Here is a 16956-nt window from a genome sequence, read left to right on the forward strand (position 1 = left end):
ATATCTGTGGGATGGAGACAAGAATTCAGACTGGCGGATATACACTTGCACAGCTACTTTGAAGACGGACTGAATCTGCAACTGTCCGTCTGGGGGAAAAAAATAGAATGACGATGACATCAGAGGTGAGCAAGAGCTTTGATGGAACAGTAAAACAGGAAGAAAAAAAATTATTACAGGATCTGGTGAGATTGTGAAACCACTCATAAATTCTACCCAGCTAGCAGTTACTTACAGAGCCATGCCTAAACTGCTTGAGAAAAGGCCTTGAAGAAGTTCAAATAAGAATTATCCATTTTATCCTAGCCAAGAGGTTTCCGATAATTAGAGGCAGAGATGTGATGCAACATTAAACAGAGTATTTAAAGCAGCCGATGCGAGAGATCGATGCGATTTGCCAAATTCCTTTTGAATGTGCACAGCAGCAATGCTAAAAAACAACAAAGCATCTGCTTTATTATCTCTGAAAACATTAGGCTAAGCAAAAAATACATTCTGGCAGGGGGGAGCTTTATTCAGCTTATTGCAACAATGGGAAAAGAAAAAGGCACTCGGATGCCAGTTATAGACAAATTCACAAGAACAGGCGATCTAGAGCTGAAGAAATCATTGAGAGTAATAAGACAACTTAAAATGCTCTTAAAACGGCCAGTGGATTGGCTTAAGGTTAGCACATTGGTGGTTTATGAAGATGAATGTTTAGCCAGAAGGAACTGCGCCACTATGAAAGGAGTCTTCAAGACAGATAACTGTCAGTTCTCTGCCATAATTGGCCAAAGGTAGATGGAGAAAGATCACATTCACGAGCATAACTGCAAAAGACTAAACATCTAAAGTGAATTCTAGCCATTTTTTGTTTAATATGAGTTGTGTCAGTTTTCCATATGTAAGCCTTTAGGTCATCTAAGCTAAAATTCTTATATAGAAATTCACACTTCATTAATATCCAATATACCTCCATATCCAAGTGTTCATCCAAATATATGGCATTTAGAGTGAATATATCCACTAAAGCCACCTGACTAACAAAAGGCATCACAAATCATGCTTGCAAGTACTTCTATTTGGCGAACCAAAATCATAACTCATAGTCCGATTCAACAACAAATGACTCATACGAGATGGTTCTTTTTAGTGAGTCAAAAGCACATGACTTGACCAATACAGTCAGATTCACAAACAAATGCAACCTAGTGGAGGGGAAACCAAAGCTTTGAATCAACTGAACCACTTACTTTGAAAAATGATTCACTGTTTCAAAGTGCTCGGACCTCCAGACTCTACAAAGACAACACAGCAAAAATGTGTTAAATGACTGTTCTACAAAACAACTGAGTGTTGAGTGTTGTATTAAAGCGTAATCTACAAAAGTGAGCCTATATACACCAGTAAATGCCATTAAAGATTAATTATCTTTTGGACCAATAATAATTTAAAACATACTAATGTGTTACTGAACGCTGATTGGACTGAGTGGTTACCGCTGACAAATAATTGGTTGCAAAAGGAGGGAAATTTCATTGCGCCCTTCACCGCTGCATTTCGCTGCGTCATTTGAATATCCATTCTAACTGGCCAATTTAGTACCGAGAATAGCTTTTTGCAATTCTTTTCAAAATGAGTCCAATCAGTCTGAAGAATCCTTTACTGGCATTTCTGTACTTTAAGTTGCTGACTGTCTATATGATAATGCATTTTTACATGAATGCAATGCATACGCATATGCAAAAACAGTTAGGAAACACTGTCGCCCCACTGAATAGGTCAGGAAAAGAAAGAAAACTGCATTCATCAAGCGATTCCATTGGGGTCCTTAAGGTTGTGTGAATTAAATTAACCACTGGATCAAATGCATTAAGTTCATTACAAGTCTGTTTCCATTCGCACAATATTGACAAAATTAACATACACTTACTTCTGTTTAGTCAAATTAACCAAACATTTGCAGCACTTAAGCAAGTGGCATTTAAGAGCAAACCCTGCCTGGAGTGATGCTGTACATTCACAAAAGATAGCAGGAAAAATCATTAAATGCATTCATTTTAAAATAGTTGTTTTTCATGCATTTTGAATTTTTCCATCTGCAATGATTCAAGAAGATACGAGGAAAGGGGATAATTTGGTGGAATTTCAGGAGCACTATAAGGTCCTCCTTGTCCCTTGTTGTTAAGATGTATGAAATGGTAAGGTCCCCAAAGCAAATCTGTCTTCATTATGTCAATGTCCTAGTTTGGCTGCAGTCCTCCTGTGCACTAGGGTACTATGCATAAGAACACCTCTAGTCATTCAGCACAGAAGCAGAGAGGAGCCCTTTTCTGCTGCCTTCTGCTCTGTCTGGCATAGACAGCTCTGATTAATGGTCCCATTCTGTGGTAATTAATGCTTTCCAGAAGTGCTGCCCGTCTTCCCGGGAACAATCTTCCACATTGCCATGACAGTGTGAGAAGCCAAAGGGATGAGTTTAAGAAATTGCATCACATAGCAACCAAATTCATCTTCGATCTCTGCCATGAACGCAGATATGCAGCCCAAAAAAACACATTTCATAATTCAAAAAAACTAAATAAAGCTGATTGCTGGACTGTAGCAGCACATATATCTGCTTTTCCTGCTTTCATTTATTACATGTACGAGTGCAGGAGGTGATCAATGGTTAATTCTTCAAAAAACCTGACGTGCTGTGAAACAAAAAAGAGAAAATTAAAAAAAGGAGGATGAATGGAGGAAGATAAAGGCAGCTGATTGTATAGATAAGACAGAGCAGGCCTGTCTTTTTTTAATGCTGTTCTAATTGTGTTTTTGATTGAGAGCCCAAGCTGATCTGGAACTCTGCAGGATGAGGAAGATGAGACTCCATTCAGAGCAGTCTTAAGTGACACACGACCTGATCAAAGGCAGTTGAGAGTTACCGCTTCAATCAGAGCAGGATTGTGCAGATAAGAGAGGAGGAGAGAAGAGCTTTGACCACGTCCCCCCTAACGATTCTCTGGCAACATGAAACAGATGACTTCTAGAAAAACCCAATCGGAGTTGATTTTTTTAAATCCTGGAGAAAAAGCACCGCTTTTTTTCCCGCTAACTATACGGTGGGTCTTTTTCACATTTTTGTCTTGTTAAATCCTTCATCACTATCTCTACTTTTATTTATTTTTTTGTAATAGTGGTATTTAAAATGTAATTTAGATGCTGTAGACTAAGGATGCTCACTTATGATATGCCATTTTAGATCCTGAAGGTAATGTAAACACAAATCTGAAATGTAATTAAAAATGAAACATAAAACAGCATAATTAGGTTGGCTTGAGAGAGCCAACCTACTGATCTGCTACTTAAGCTTATTATTATTATGTGTGACAACTACCAGCTGCTTAGCAACACGATAGTAACCACCCAGTTATAGAGGTGTGCTTCATCTTTTATAAGTAATTGAGTGTAGGATGTTCGTCTGGTGGATGAAACAATTTGGGCGAAAAAGTCCCATAGATTTAACATTGGCACAAAATTAGTGAGATTATATCTTTGGATCAGGAGGTTACAGAGACTTCAGGGAGGGCTCTTTTGACTCGGCCTATCAAGCAGCCAATAAGTAATGACATGACAACTTCATAGCTATGCCCTAGCAACCACTTACAGCACCCTAGCAACCGTAAAAGGACATTAACCAACAATTTTTAAGCACCAAAACATTGTAGAAACATGGGGTAGGGCTCTGTTTATTCAGACTGTCAAATAGTCTTTAAATATTATCCCATAAACTGTATAGTCACACCATAGCAACAATTTAGAGTACCTTAGCAACTGAACAAACTCATGAATAAGCAATTTCTCAGCACCAGAAAGTTGTATAGATATGGGGGTGGCCTCTCTTGTTTGGGCTGAAAAACCAGTCTGTAAGTATCACCATGGCGACTGTGCAGCCACACCCTAGCAACCACATAGAGAACCCTAGCAACCGTATAGCAACATAAATAAGCCATATCTCAGCTCCACAACATCATACAGACATGGGAGTTGGCTCTCTACAATCGCGCAGAACACTGTAGTACCTGCCCAGCGCCGAGTTTTGCCCCGGCAAGCACCACTCACATTTTCTTCAGGAAATGTACATTCTAGTTATTATTCTGCTTCTTCTTCTTCTTCTTCTGGACAAAACTTCGTGCGACATGCTAACGACATGCTAGTCATGCTAGCAAGATGCTAGTCACTTGCTAATCATGCTAGCAACATGCTAGTAACATGCTAATCATGTTAGAAACATGCTACATGCTAGTCACTTGCTAGTCATGCTAGCAACATGCTAGTAGCATGCTAATAATGCTAGCAACATGCTAATCATGTTAGAAACATGCTAATCATGCTAGAAACATGCTAGTCACTTGCTAATCATGCTAGTAACATGCTAATCATGCTATCAACCTTTTCTGGTTTTTATCTTTTAAAAACCAGTAAATGAATACTTAACTAGCCTATTTCAAACTGAAAACCTTTAAACTTCAAGCTTTCACAACTGCTTTAAACATTCAGGCTAGGCTTTCTCAAGCCAACCTAAAGTTTGTCTCGACAAACTTTTTAATCTAGTTCACATCTGCACTGCTAAAAATATTGTCAAAAATATTGCTGTTCCCATAGTGGAGAGGTGGTGGTAAGATTAAATAAAAAAGATATGCACTTGAATACCAAAAATACAAGAAAAGGACTTGGGAAAAGGTTTGAGAAATGCATAAAAAAATATTTAGTGTAAAACAGATATTCATAGTTAATACAGAAATATGTACTGTTAAATTCTCTATTGCTCTGTTAAAATGTGACAAAAAAATATATAATTTAACCAATGCAAAAAAGTATAGTATACTATAAAGTATAGTAAAAAAGTAAAATAAACATAACCCATAACAATGAACCTAAAAGGGGTATTTTATTATATCTGAAATTTAAATGAAAAATATAATAACAGTCATATTTCATATCTACACTGTTAAAACACTGAATATCTATCAGACAGTGGAGAACAGAATAAAAAAAATGTACACTATCTGTTATAAAGAGAGAGAATATATCAATACAAAAAACGGTACAATAAACAATAATAATGAACCTCAAAGAGGTTTTTTTTTTTTTTTTAATTATTATGAGCAGCATACAAGTGATTCAAGCTACAAAGCCGATTAGTTCAGAAGATGAAAAGTGATGTCACACATTTTAACAACTGAACATAAAAAATAATAATAATAAAAATGAAAAAAATAAATGGCTATGATACACTCCATTGAACTGGCAGAGGTGGCAAGACAACAAGATGATTAGAAACGGTGTAAAATGTGTGGCATTTGAGGCAGGGCAGAGATATTGATTGGCCACGTTTATGTGCTGGTACAGGGCATAATTTGTTTTTCCTGGAAATGCGCAGTGATGGATGGCTCCACTTGAGTGACTAAGCCTTAAAGCAAAGACCACTTCCCCTCCCACAAGGTCACCTTGCCTGACCAAAAATGGATTTTTGCACACTACTATTTCTTTATGAGCCATATTGAATGAAGTCACTCGCTGGAAATCATGTTTGATGGTCGTGTCAGGCGCGTCTGTTGGTTGCACGCAATCCCAAGTAGCCCGCACAGAGATCGTCAAATAAAGGTATCAGACGACAGTATTGATTCGGTATGGATTTCACACGCTCTAGCTGAGATGCAGAGAAGTTCAAAGAATACACTATGGTCTTGGAGAAAAAAAGGGAAAGATAAATAAATAGATTATGCTGAGATGCTTTATTGTGTTTCATGGTTTTCTCAGCGGAAGTGTGAGAGATCAAATAAACTTGCTTCAACTGAAGCGGTTCCTGTCCGTTCCTCTAAATATGACCATATGTCATCCCGGTTTTAAAGCTTATGGTGGCCTTGAAGGTGTCTAGTGCTAAACACATAAAGCCTCAATCATTACAGTAATACCAACGTTATTTTTCAATGTTATCGGCAAGATTTGAGCACTGAAAGGCCAGAGGATTAAATAGAGAGCTCAGATTTTTTTCTACTGTTCCAAAACCTAGTGAGATGCCTACATAGAAAGCATTTTAAGGCATCAAAAGAGTGTTTCCAAAAGGTAGTTAATGTTTATTTATACATAATTCACCTCATTTGGCCCAAAGTCCAGTCCAAAGTAAGTCAATTCTAGAATACATTGCAATAAATCTTAAATAGGCCTACCAAACATAAAAATGTAAATAAAACACCTTTATAATAAATAAACTAAAACTAAAAATGCATGGTTCAAAACAGATCATTTTACCCAAAATGTGTGTGTGCTGTGTTTCCTTATTATACTGGGAAAAACAAATAATACAAAGTTTAGGCGACCATTTCAATTTTTTCTACTTCTAAATTATGTTTAATTCAATGTTTTACTTGCCATTTCTGTGTAATTATTTGTGACCCTGGATGACAAAACCAGTCTTAAGTGTCAATTTGTCGAATAAATATCTGAATAAATAAGCTTTCCATTGATGTATGGTTTGTTAGGACAATATTTGGCTGAGATACAACTATTTGAAAATCTGGAATCTGAAGGTGCAAAAAAAAAAAAAAAAATCTAAATATTGAGAAAATCGCCTTTAAAGTTGTCCAAATTAAGTTCTTAGCAATGCATATTGCTAATCGAAAATTACGTTTTGATATATTTACGGTAAGAAATTTACAAAATATCTTCATGGAACATGATCTTTACTTAATATCCTAATGATTTTTGGCATAAAAGAAAAATCGATAATTTTGACCCGTACAATGTATTGTTAGCTATAGCTATAAATATACCCCAGCGACTTAAGACTGGTTTTGTGGTCCAGGGTCACATTTGTGAAATCTACTAGAAATTTCTGAACCCTACACCTTTTTTTCCCCCCAGTGTACTGTCCTGATACCTAAACAAAATGCTAAGATACTCCATTGAAATCAATCGCAGGAAACAGCTCACTAGAGTTTGGAACAAAGTGTGCTCTAGTGAACACAGACTAATGGAAAGTTATTATAAACAAAAGCAATTAAAAAGAACGTAAAGCCAACGAACAAAGCGCACACTGCACTAACTCATACAATATATAATTCTGTTGACAGATAAAGGGCCACCAGGTCGATTGAAAGAAATGAAGGATATTAAACCTTCGCCGATCGATCCGGCTGTATTTTTTAGACGGCTCCTTCAACGCTGCATCATTTCGAGCTTCACCGTAAACTAAAATAAAATAATAAACCGCTGCCAATTCAATCATTGGGCTGAAGAGGGCAGAGCATATCGCACCACTCATCATGAATACAGCATGCGGTAATATTTCCTGTGAACGCGCCAATCTATTTCCATTGTGCCGTTGGTTCTCTTTGAGGCTGTCAGATGAGGTCATTTCCCCTGTCTCACAGCTCTTTATCTTGTGTCAGGGGCCATCGGAAGTGCGGGACACCTGGGTGATGAATATGGACTCACATGAACAATTCATCTTCCTGCCACCTCAGGTTTTTCATCAACGACAGCATTTTTAACTCAGACTCACAGAAGCAGCCCCACCCAGATAGCACAACGTGAGCTATGGCTTCCACAAACTGTCCGAGAAATCTGATGACCGATTCTTATGAACTGCACAAAACAAATACTAATAATTCGACAGTCTAAAAGTCGATTTTGAATCAATGTCAAAACCTTAAAAAGAGATTTATTTTAAGAATGGAGAGATAAATCAAACATTACTGCTGGCTCTTATATCTTCTGTTTACTTTTATTATGGTATGCTGATTTCTCCTGTAGTTCAAATAAGTATTTACATATATTCTATTCCATTTCTGGCCTTTACTCTGACTTTCTCTCTTTTTTAGTTTAATGTAATACATTATATATTCTGTAATGCATATTGATTTATGTTTCCCAGGAATATTTTCTGCAATATTCTTGCAACATAAGGCCAACCGGCTTCTTTGCTAGATAAGATGGAAAAACACTGTAAGAAATGGTGTGGTCAAGTCCACATGGGAAGTTCAGGTGCGTTCAAATCACTTTGGTTGGTGCAAAAATAAAAAAAAAGATTCTACTTCTACAAAATGATGAATAACAAATGTGCACCTGGTGTGTTTGTTTTTTTAGATGCTTTTATTCGATTTATGAAGGCACTGTTTATATTAGGCTATAATTCTACATTATTGTACGCAACTTTATTTTTTTTTATTGCAAATGAAAAAATATACAGTGACCACTGCATGAATTGAGTACCGTCAGTTTCTCACTGACATGCCCTCAACTCTGAAACTCTGGAATCAAAGAAAACTCAGAATTTCCTAGTTTTCCTCTCCTAATTTGATTTGTGGTGACATTCATGTTCGTTCAACTCGTACGATATTTCCATCATGATCTGAACACCCCAAAACTATATGCAATATTACCATAAAGGCTACATAAAATGATCTTTTACTATACCATTACAGGGCTCTCTATACACTTGATTCTGATTGGTCAATACAAAGCAGGAATTGTGACAACAAAACCCAGAAGACGAATTACCCATGTGTCCCCTCAAAATTTTACCATGGGTTTTTATAATTGGGTTTTTCAATTCATGAGTAAAATATATCAGTGGTAAATGCAACATGACAATGTTTTGCTGTACAACCTAAACTGCACACATTTACGCACCAAACATTCTTATAGTTGCTCATTACAAACATACGTTTTGAAAAATAAACAAATGCTTCATAATTCACGTTTTCAGTTTGGGTGTGTGTAATTTATATTGTAGAGCTAAATCAGTTTATATTTTCCACACACCTTGTTTTACTCATAAATTGGATACTACAATAATATATGGGCGGTCATATACGCTAGTCAACATTTGAAGTGGATCAAACCCTTTCATCAAAGTTGTCCTAAAACCTAAAACCAAAATGCGTTCTTGTCTTAGGACAACTTTGATGAACTTTTTTGATCCACTTCAAATGTTGACTACTATAGCTATCATTATTGACCTTTTGGGATCAGGTTTGACTGTATTGAATTTAACACAGATGAAAACGAAGCTGTGTAAACATCCTAGATCAAGTCATTTCCACAAATAACAACTTTCAAAACTATTCTATGGAGTTTTTTTCCACTGAAAGTTAAGAAAGGCATTTCGTCAACTAAACAATCGGTATGTTGTCAAACAACAGTACAATCCGTTGAACTCACTGTACTTCTGTCCCTCACAGCCTTGTTTTCATTCCTGTCAAAAATTAAATATGGCGCTACACTGACTAAGTTTTACAGTAATCGTTCTTGGTGTGAACAAGCCCTTAAACCTTAAAAAGCTCTTGTTTAAACCTCTAACCAAAGGTTAGCACCACTAATAAAAAAAAGAAAAAAAAAGGGGGTTTCTTGAAAGTCATTTGCCATCCAGGAAGTCATTTCATAATTCTAGTCAAAGCATTTACACCTCGCTTAATTAAATCACAGAACATTTCCTGTTACTTAAGCCTACACTTGGCCTTCTATCCATCTCTAATGCGTTTCCCTCTCTCCGCCGAGCCGTATTGTCTAAGTAACACTACATTGGACACGAGATAGCTGAAGGTGCGCATTTGCTTTTGTTGCCATCTTAATTGATGGTGTGGCTCAGACGGGTTCTCCTGTTTCTAATGGAGTGAGGAGAACACAGCTTTGATGAAGTCTCGCTAGAAGGGGTGTGAAGCATCCTCCTCCTCTTTCCTCTACAGCAAAGACGGAGAAAAAGATGCTCCTTAATTACCGAGATTCTGTTCATGTCAGACACACATGAGGGAAAACAAATCCATCCCTCCAGCATGCTTTGTGTATCTGTCGTTTAATTTATATATTTATGAAACAAATGTTGGACATGGAGGAAAAAAAGAAAGAATGCCGATGGGTATCATTTAAATTGTGCGAAGCAATATTTTATGTTAACCCTGGTAATTAATGTTGTGGGAAAACAGAAAAGGAAAAGAATCGCTTTGTTGTGCAACTAGGCAATTTGTAAAACCCCTTCAGAAGTTTCAGCATATAAAACGGCACCATCGAAAATCTTCACTTTCAAACGAACAGATATGGAGTCTTCGTATCCAAAACTCGACGAACGTATGAAGCTATATGGAGATGACATAGCATGCTGGCCATCAAGGCCCTCAGCCAAGAAAATGACTGGCACCTTCAGTAGATCCTGAGGGAATTCATTAGGAAGCGCATAGCACAGCTCCTTTGTGAACGTCTCATGGAATTTGAGCACTGACTGCTTTGCTTTAAGGAACTAAAAGAATCCCGGATGAAATGAGGCCGTTTAAACTTATGAATAAACAGCTTCGTTCTCAGACAGTACCTCACACTCGTCTAGTGGATACTGGCAAATTCCTATAAGCAATATTAATTTGCCACAAGTTCATTTAACAGCCAATGGAGCTTCTAACCAGTCATTTATTACCGCAGCTCAATCAACGTGATTGCACAGTGTGTCCAAATTAATAAGCAAAGACTTGGAATGCAGTTGGCAACTTGCAATTTGGTGTTTGTTTAGCTGTAGCTGCTTGAAAGAGGCAACAAATGCATCTCATTCATACACGAGCTCTTGTCTAATGCATTAACACTGTGCTCACTTTTAATCTTAATTTAGAGGCCAAGGGCAAACATGTCTGCCATTGCTAAATATACTACGACTAAAAGCATTTCAATGATCACTGGCCAAATTAGTGTAAGATTCGGTTGGACTGGGTGAATTATATTCTAGTGGCTTTTCTGGGAACGGATGCATTCATATATTCAAATTTAATTAATATTTAAATATTTTATTTATACCGTTCTTTTCAAGATACTCACATATGCTTTAAAGGAGATGATTCAAATGCACCTAACCATATAACCTCACATTCAGATGAGAAAAAGGTTTTCAAAAAAGAACACTGTATTACTTTTGAATGAAAAACTATTTTTGGTGCTCTGTTGGGAGAGCACATGATATCCAAATTGTAAAATCTCAAGGCAAAACCAGATGAGAATCACTGCTCGTATAGTTAGCCGAATGCAAATACTAATTATGAGCACAGAGATGCATTAGAAAACAAATTCAAAGTAATCTATTACAGCCTACAAACCAAAATGCTGCGAAATCAGTTGTAACAAAAAGCATGACTGATAAATAAAGCGGAAGCGTATTTATAAATAATATGATTTGACCTTTCAAAGGGCAAGTGATTGCAATGGAATAATTAAAGTACAAACGTGTCATTAAATCTCAGCCGTTTTAAATATCAGCTCATTTATGCAGTATGAAAATAAAAAAAAAAAAACGTTAAAAAAAAACACCACAAAACTAGAAATATCAATCTTGCTTCAAGGACACATTTTGCCAATTTCACTAGCTCTAGTTTTTATATAAATACATATTAAATACCTGAACACTGAATACTTCACAGCTTTATGATTAAAATATGTAGTCAACATAACACCTTGTGTTAATATTAATAGTCTGAATTTAAACTGAACATTTCTATTGTCAAAAGAAAGCCTTCCTAAAAAGCGATTCCTAATTTGCAATGTCTCGCAGTCTCCAGTCATAAAAAAAGAAATAAATCTCAGCAAAATTACAAAGGAACATGTGAGAATACATATTCCTAAAATATTTACTCAGAACCGAGGGTGCTATATAATAATGCATTATTCAAATATTCAAATTTTATGAGACGTTCTGGCACACAACAGACTTCTGCTTTCGTTCCTAACTAAAACATTACTGCCACCTAGTGTTGAATAGTGGCACGTTCAGTCTACACATACATTAGACTGTTCAGTCTGTTTCGTCTACTAATATAGACATTAAATTCATTATTAAGGCTTTGTATTCCGTCTGTGTAGCAAAATTTCCTGTCACGTCACTACGACTCCTTCAAATGAGACGTTTCTGATTATAGCACTGAACAAGCTTTCGTATGCCTAAGAATAGCAACAAAAATTGGCGCGCCTGCAAAAAGCCCGTCCTCCGAGTTCCTTCCTCCACAGCAGATATTCTTCCAGACTGACAAAGCTGACACACACACATCACTCTCTCTGCATTATTCAATTAAGTCCATCCCTATCTTCACTAACATGCTTTTGATTCACTGCTGCCTCTCACAAAAATACGAGTTGTCAAAGCAGCAGGCTAGCGTACTATTATGCATGTCAGTCTTCAATCTCTGGAAGGTCAACTGTGTTGTTCTTGCGGCAGAGGGGAGGAAGGCAATCACAGTCATATCACATTCTCACCGAGGCGCTTTCTGCTTCTATAGGGATGGTGTTTATCTCCGCCGGCTCGAGATAACACCTTTATTGTGGCAGTGATGTCAAAAGAATGGCATCATTATGACTATAGAATAAAGACGGACTGCTCGTGGTAGAAGTGCATTGTTGTTGATTGATTCTGGTTCTTGGGGGCTTTTTAGACAGATTTGATACATGGTGACCTGTAATGCAAAGGGTCGTCCGAATAGATCAAGTGATGTACCCATGCAGTGTTATCATATTTTACTCCCACGTTTTACATAATCAGATCTGATTAAATCCATGAGGAGTTCAGTCAAGTGATTGCAGTCTTGAACTTTAAAGGGCTGGTTATGAGCAGAATGTTATTTTGGGTCTCTCTCATAGTTATGAGTTTCTTGTCACCTTCAATTAGATCTTTACTAATGTGACCTCTGTGAAAACAACACTCAGATGTCTCACTTAACAATTAGTAATACCACACAATATAGTGGCACCATAAATGGTTTGGAAACTTATAAGACAAAGATGTACAAACTATATCAAACAAAGGCATTAGTAAACAAACAGACCTTGTCTCAGAAATAACTGTATATTAATCTTTAACTTTTCTGATCTTTTAGTTGATGTATAACATCAGTTCTCTTAAACGCAAGTGTGATTTTAACCATATTTCTGTGCATGCCATTTGAAATTACATTTTGTTTTTTTATTATTATTATTATTTGATAATATGTGGTTTAAGTGTTCAAAACCATTTTTGTTTTTTCAACCAATTTTGGAGCCACTGTTGCTTTAGGTAGTCGATATGTAGTATTGACTACATTTCATTAATAAATGACTAAAAATAAATAAATGACATAAAATATTCATATTTATAATAAATATACAAACATTTATATATGCCATTTCCCCTTTTAAAACTCTGAAAAACTGAAAAGTTTGATTTTGCCCTATTTTTATAAATGCCACTTGAAATTACTTTTTTTTTTTTTTTTTTTAAGTGTTCAAACTTTTTTGGAGCCACTGTTGCCTTTCTCATAGTTATTATTCATAAATAATTTGCAAATAAATTACAAAAAAAACCCAATATTAAATAATAAAAATATGTAATTTCATATTTATTTTCATTTTCTTTTAGTTGTTTTTATTTCAGAAATAAAATATACATTTTAAATAATGCTATATAAAATACCAAAAATATATACACAAATTTTCTATAAAAAACGATAAATAAATATCTAGTAAAATACATCATTTTCTACCAGCATCAAAATGTAGAGAACAACACGTACCTTTGTCGTCTTCAAACTGGTCTTCAGAACATAAATGCAGAGTGTGTGTGTGTGTGTGTACTTATGTATGAGCATTTGTGCAACCAAATACTGCTGGTGTTTGTGTAACATTTGCTTTTGTAGATTACAGCGTGCTCAATTAATCTTTCATAGAATGAGTCTGTGTGATCATTTAAATTGTCTAAACCAAAGAGTGAACTGAACAAAAGAAAGAGAGGATGTTGAAACTGCACGGGACGGAGGGTGACTTACGGTCATTACACTGCGTCCCGGTGTAGGAGGTCATTGAACAGTCGCAGGTGTAGTTCTCCCATTGCTGGATGCAGATCCCCATGTTGGCACAGGAGTCTTCTTGGCATGTAGTGCTAGGACCTATGGTGGCAAAGCAGAGCAATGTAATACTGGGGGCAAACGTCCTGTCATGCTGTTAAGGTGCCATGCAGGTGTGTGTAACAGTACACATGCAGTTTGGGTTAGTAGAGGTACTCAAAAAACATCCCGAAAGCTGTCGAACAAACGTGGCATTCCCTATAAACGACTGGATTTTAGTAATAAACATCATACTCTAGACATATTCAACATGACTTGTTACAGAAGTAGATTTAGACACGGGGGCCAAGCATGAACTTTCTCACATCTGCACAGAGGAACAAAGGTCAATGACAACATTTAATAGCGAGATGTGTACACAGTCCAGGTACTATTGTTACACATGTTAAGAACAATAGTGTGCACACCAGCCACGTGCAATCGAGTTGAGCGTGTTCCAAACACATCTTGTGTTTTGGCACACTTGGGTTCATTTTGAGGGAATGCAGCAAGAACAATAGAGCTCATTACCCAATTCAGAGCAAGAGGGTGAATGCATTCCCCCTGAATTAACCGTGTAAACAAGATAATTGCAAATAAATTGGCTTTGAGTGCATTTTTCTTGTGAAATACAACTGCAAAAACAAGGTTAACCACAAACATAAACTTTAGTTTAACAAAAGGGGGAGAAAAGAAGGCTAAAAGCGCATTTACTCTGCAACGCAAAGTGCAACTTCAGTACTACGTAAAAGTTCAACATAAAATGATTCACCCCAATTTGTTGACTGTCAAAACTGCAGATAGGATTTCGAATGGAAAATCGGAGAGACCATACTTCAAGATAGTTCTCTCTGATTTTTCCATTCACATCATTCAGGCTTATTATAGCAGCACATTAACTTATTTTAATGGGATACGGTCAAACGTCACATTATGTAAACTGGCCTTATTAAGACAGTATTAGGGTATTTTTGGTTTAAGTTTCTGTACAGATTTACATAGTTAGTTCCAGTTCACAAATTTAATTAGAAAATAGCCATTTCAAGAGTGCTGATAAGGGTCATTCATATTATGCAGTGCATTGTCATATTCCCATTATTATACAATACAGTTCAAAAGTTTGGCGTCAGTAAGATTTTTAATGTTTTTGAAGGAAGTCAAATATACAGTGAAAACGGTAATATTGTGAAATATTATTACAATTTAAATGAACCATTTTCTATTTTAATATATTTTGAAATGTAATTTATTCCTGTGATGGCAAAGCTGAATTTCCCGCATTATTACGCCCCTCTACAGTCAGTGTCACATGATCAGAAATCATTCTAATATGGTGATTCGAAGCATGCTCCAGAAACATTTCTTGTCATTATCAATGTTGAAAACAGTTATGCTACTTATTATATTTTGGTGGAAAGAGGGCTACATTTTTCTCAAGATTCTTTAATTAATAGAAAGTAAAAAAAAAATAAAAAACATTAAATTGAAATAGAAATATTTTGTAACAATGTAAATGTACAGTATTTACTGTCACTTTTGATCAATTTAATGCATCCCCTTCTGAATAAAAGCATTACAAATTTCTTAAAAAAATTACTATTACTGAACTCAAACTTTTGAACGAATCCACCAAATACAATATTAAACTATGTTTAAATATTTAAAAATGGAAATCATATTTGTCTTTTAATCACAGTATCACAGCAAAGTGAACCCCAGATCAAATACAACAAAATATAATAAAATGCCAATTTACGAGAAATTTTATTCAAGAAATTTCCACGTTTTATACTCAAAATGTTTACAAGACAACATGTCTTGAACATGTCACACACAAAATGCTGACATCCATGTAAGTTAACTCCTTCTCCTAACCCGGTTTCTTTTTTTCGCCATTGTATAAATATAGTAGAGGTGCTGAAATTGCGACACCAGCACATTCATTTATTTTATTTATAAATTTTGATTAGTTGTATGCACTGCATAACAGGAACCTGCGACAATGAACCAGCTGACATTGGGTCTAAAATGTTAGTGATATACCCTCAGCTGTGATGATATTCACTTCAACAGCAAGAACTCTTATTTATGATGTCGCTTAAATAATAAAGTGGAAATCACATCTGTTTGAGTTTACGTGCTCTGTGGGACGCTATCTGAGTTTAAAGTCTACGGTAGCGTGCCGACATTTCCAGATGGATTTTCATACTAATTCTATTAATTATTTTGCTAATCATATTGCTGTTCAGTGCATCTAAAGACAAGCGAGAAGTAACCCATGGTGAGATACTTAATGGATTCTCCTAAGCCAGATTCCTCTCTCAGCTGAACATCGTTAGCGTAAAAAAAGAAACAAGACCAGATACAGCAAAACAGGACATGGGGACTTAATTATACAGGAGAGCTCATGTTTTATTAATGTAGACTCTCAGTTGCAATCATTACTTTTCTCTTCTCACTTTGCAAGTCTCACGACCTTCGGTAAAAACACAAGGGCATTTTCTTTTAGAAAGAAGTGAACCATTTTATACCAAGACATTGTTACAGTGAACCAGCTAGTGTCCGCTTTATGTCTGGGTTTTGGGAAGAGTACAAAACAAACCAGCACAAGACAAAACAGCAGCTTTCAGCCGAGCTCAGAATGGAATTGAACCTTATATACCTTGTAGATCTGCTTTGGTGAAACCAACTTTGTTAAGCAAGAAACAGAAAAGCGAAAACAATCAAACAGGTAAGAAAGTGGTCGATGGCTTCTGTTAATAAAGCAATGGCTTTACTAACAGGACATGCGTTTACCATTCTTAGGAAGGAGTTGCACTCTTGAGTTACTGTACCATGGGTTAGAAATTATAATAATAGTCATGAAACTGATGGGTTGATTCAGCATGGCTGGGTTGAAAAAAAGTGTAATGGTGCTCAATGAAAGTACTATTTAGTTGCTAAAAAGGCACTACAAGTAAATTAAAACTGCAGTTTGCTGATGAAATTGTGGCTGAAAAATTATCTTATTTACAGTTTAAATATATTCAGCCAACAAACATGCAGAAAAATCAGGCTTCATTTGCATATTCCATTCTAGTCCGCTGTTCTGACAGCAAAAATATTC

General features: G+C 36.0%; 1 protein-coding gene across 45 annotated transcripts in view; it reads right to left on the bottom strand.

The window, feature by feature from the left end:
* nrxn3a (neurexin 3a) overlaps nt 1-16956 on the bottom strand; it is a 295029-nt gene that overhangs the window by 168681 nt on the left and 109392 nt on the right. For 25 of the 45 annotated variants that reach the window (XM_058749477.1, XM_058749472.1, XM_058749465.1 and 22 more), the window contains one exon: nt 13794-13913. In XM_058749477.1, the coding sequence (XP_058605460.1) occupies nt 13794-13913 (120 nt within the window). Of the gene's footprint in view, nt 1-13793; nt 13914-16512; nt 16540-16956 lie in introns of all 45 variants that reach the window. The other 20 variants (XR_009266732.1, XR_009266731.1, XR_009266730.1 and 17 more) reach the window with 1 other exon arrangement.

This window comes from Onychostoma macrolepis, chromosome 17 (genome assembly GCF_012432095.1).
Source record: "Onychostoma macrolepis isolate SWU-2019 chromosome 17, ASM1243209v1, whole genome shotgun sequence".
Classification (NCBI taxonomy): domain Eukaryota; kingdom Metazoa; phylum Chordata; class Actinopteri; order Cypriniformes; family Cyprinidae; genus Onychostoma; species Onychostoma macrolepis.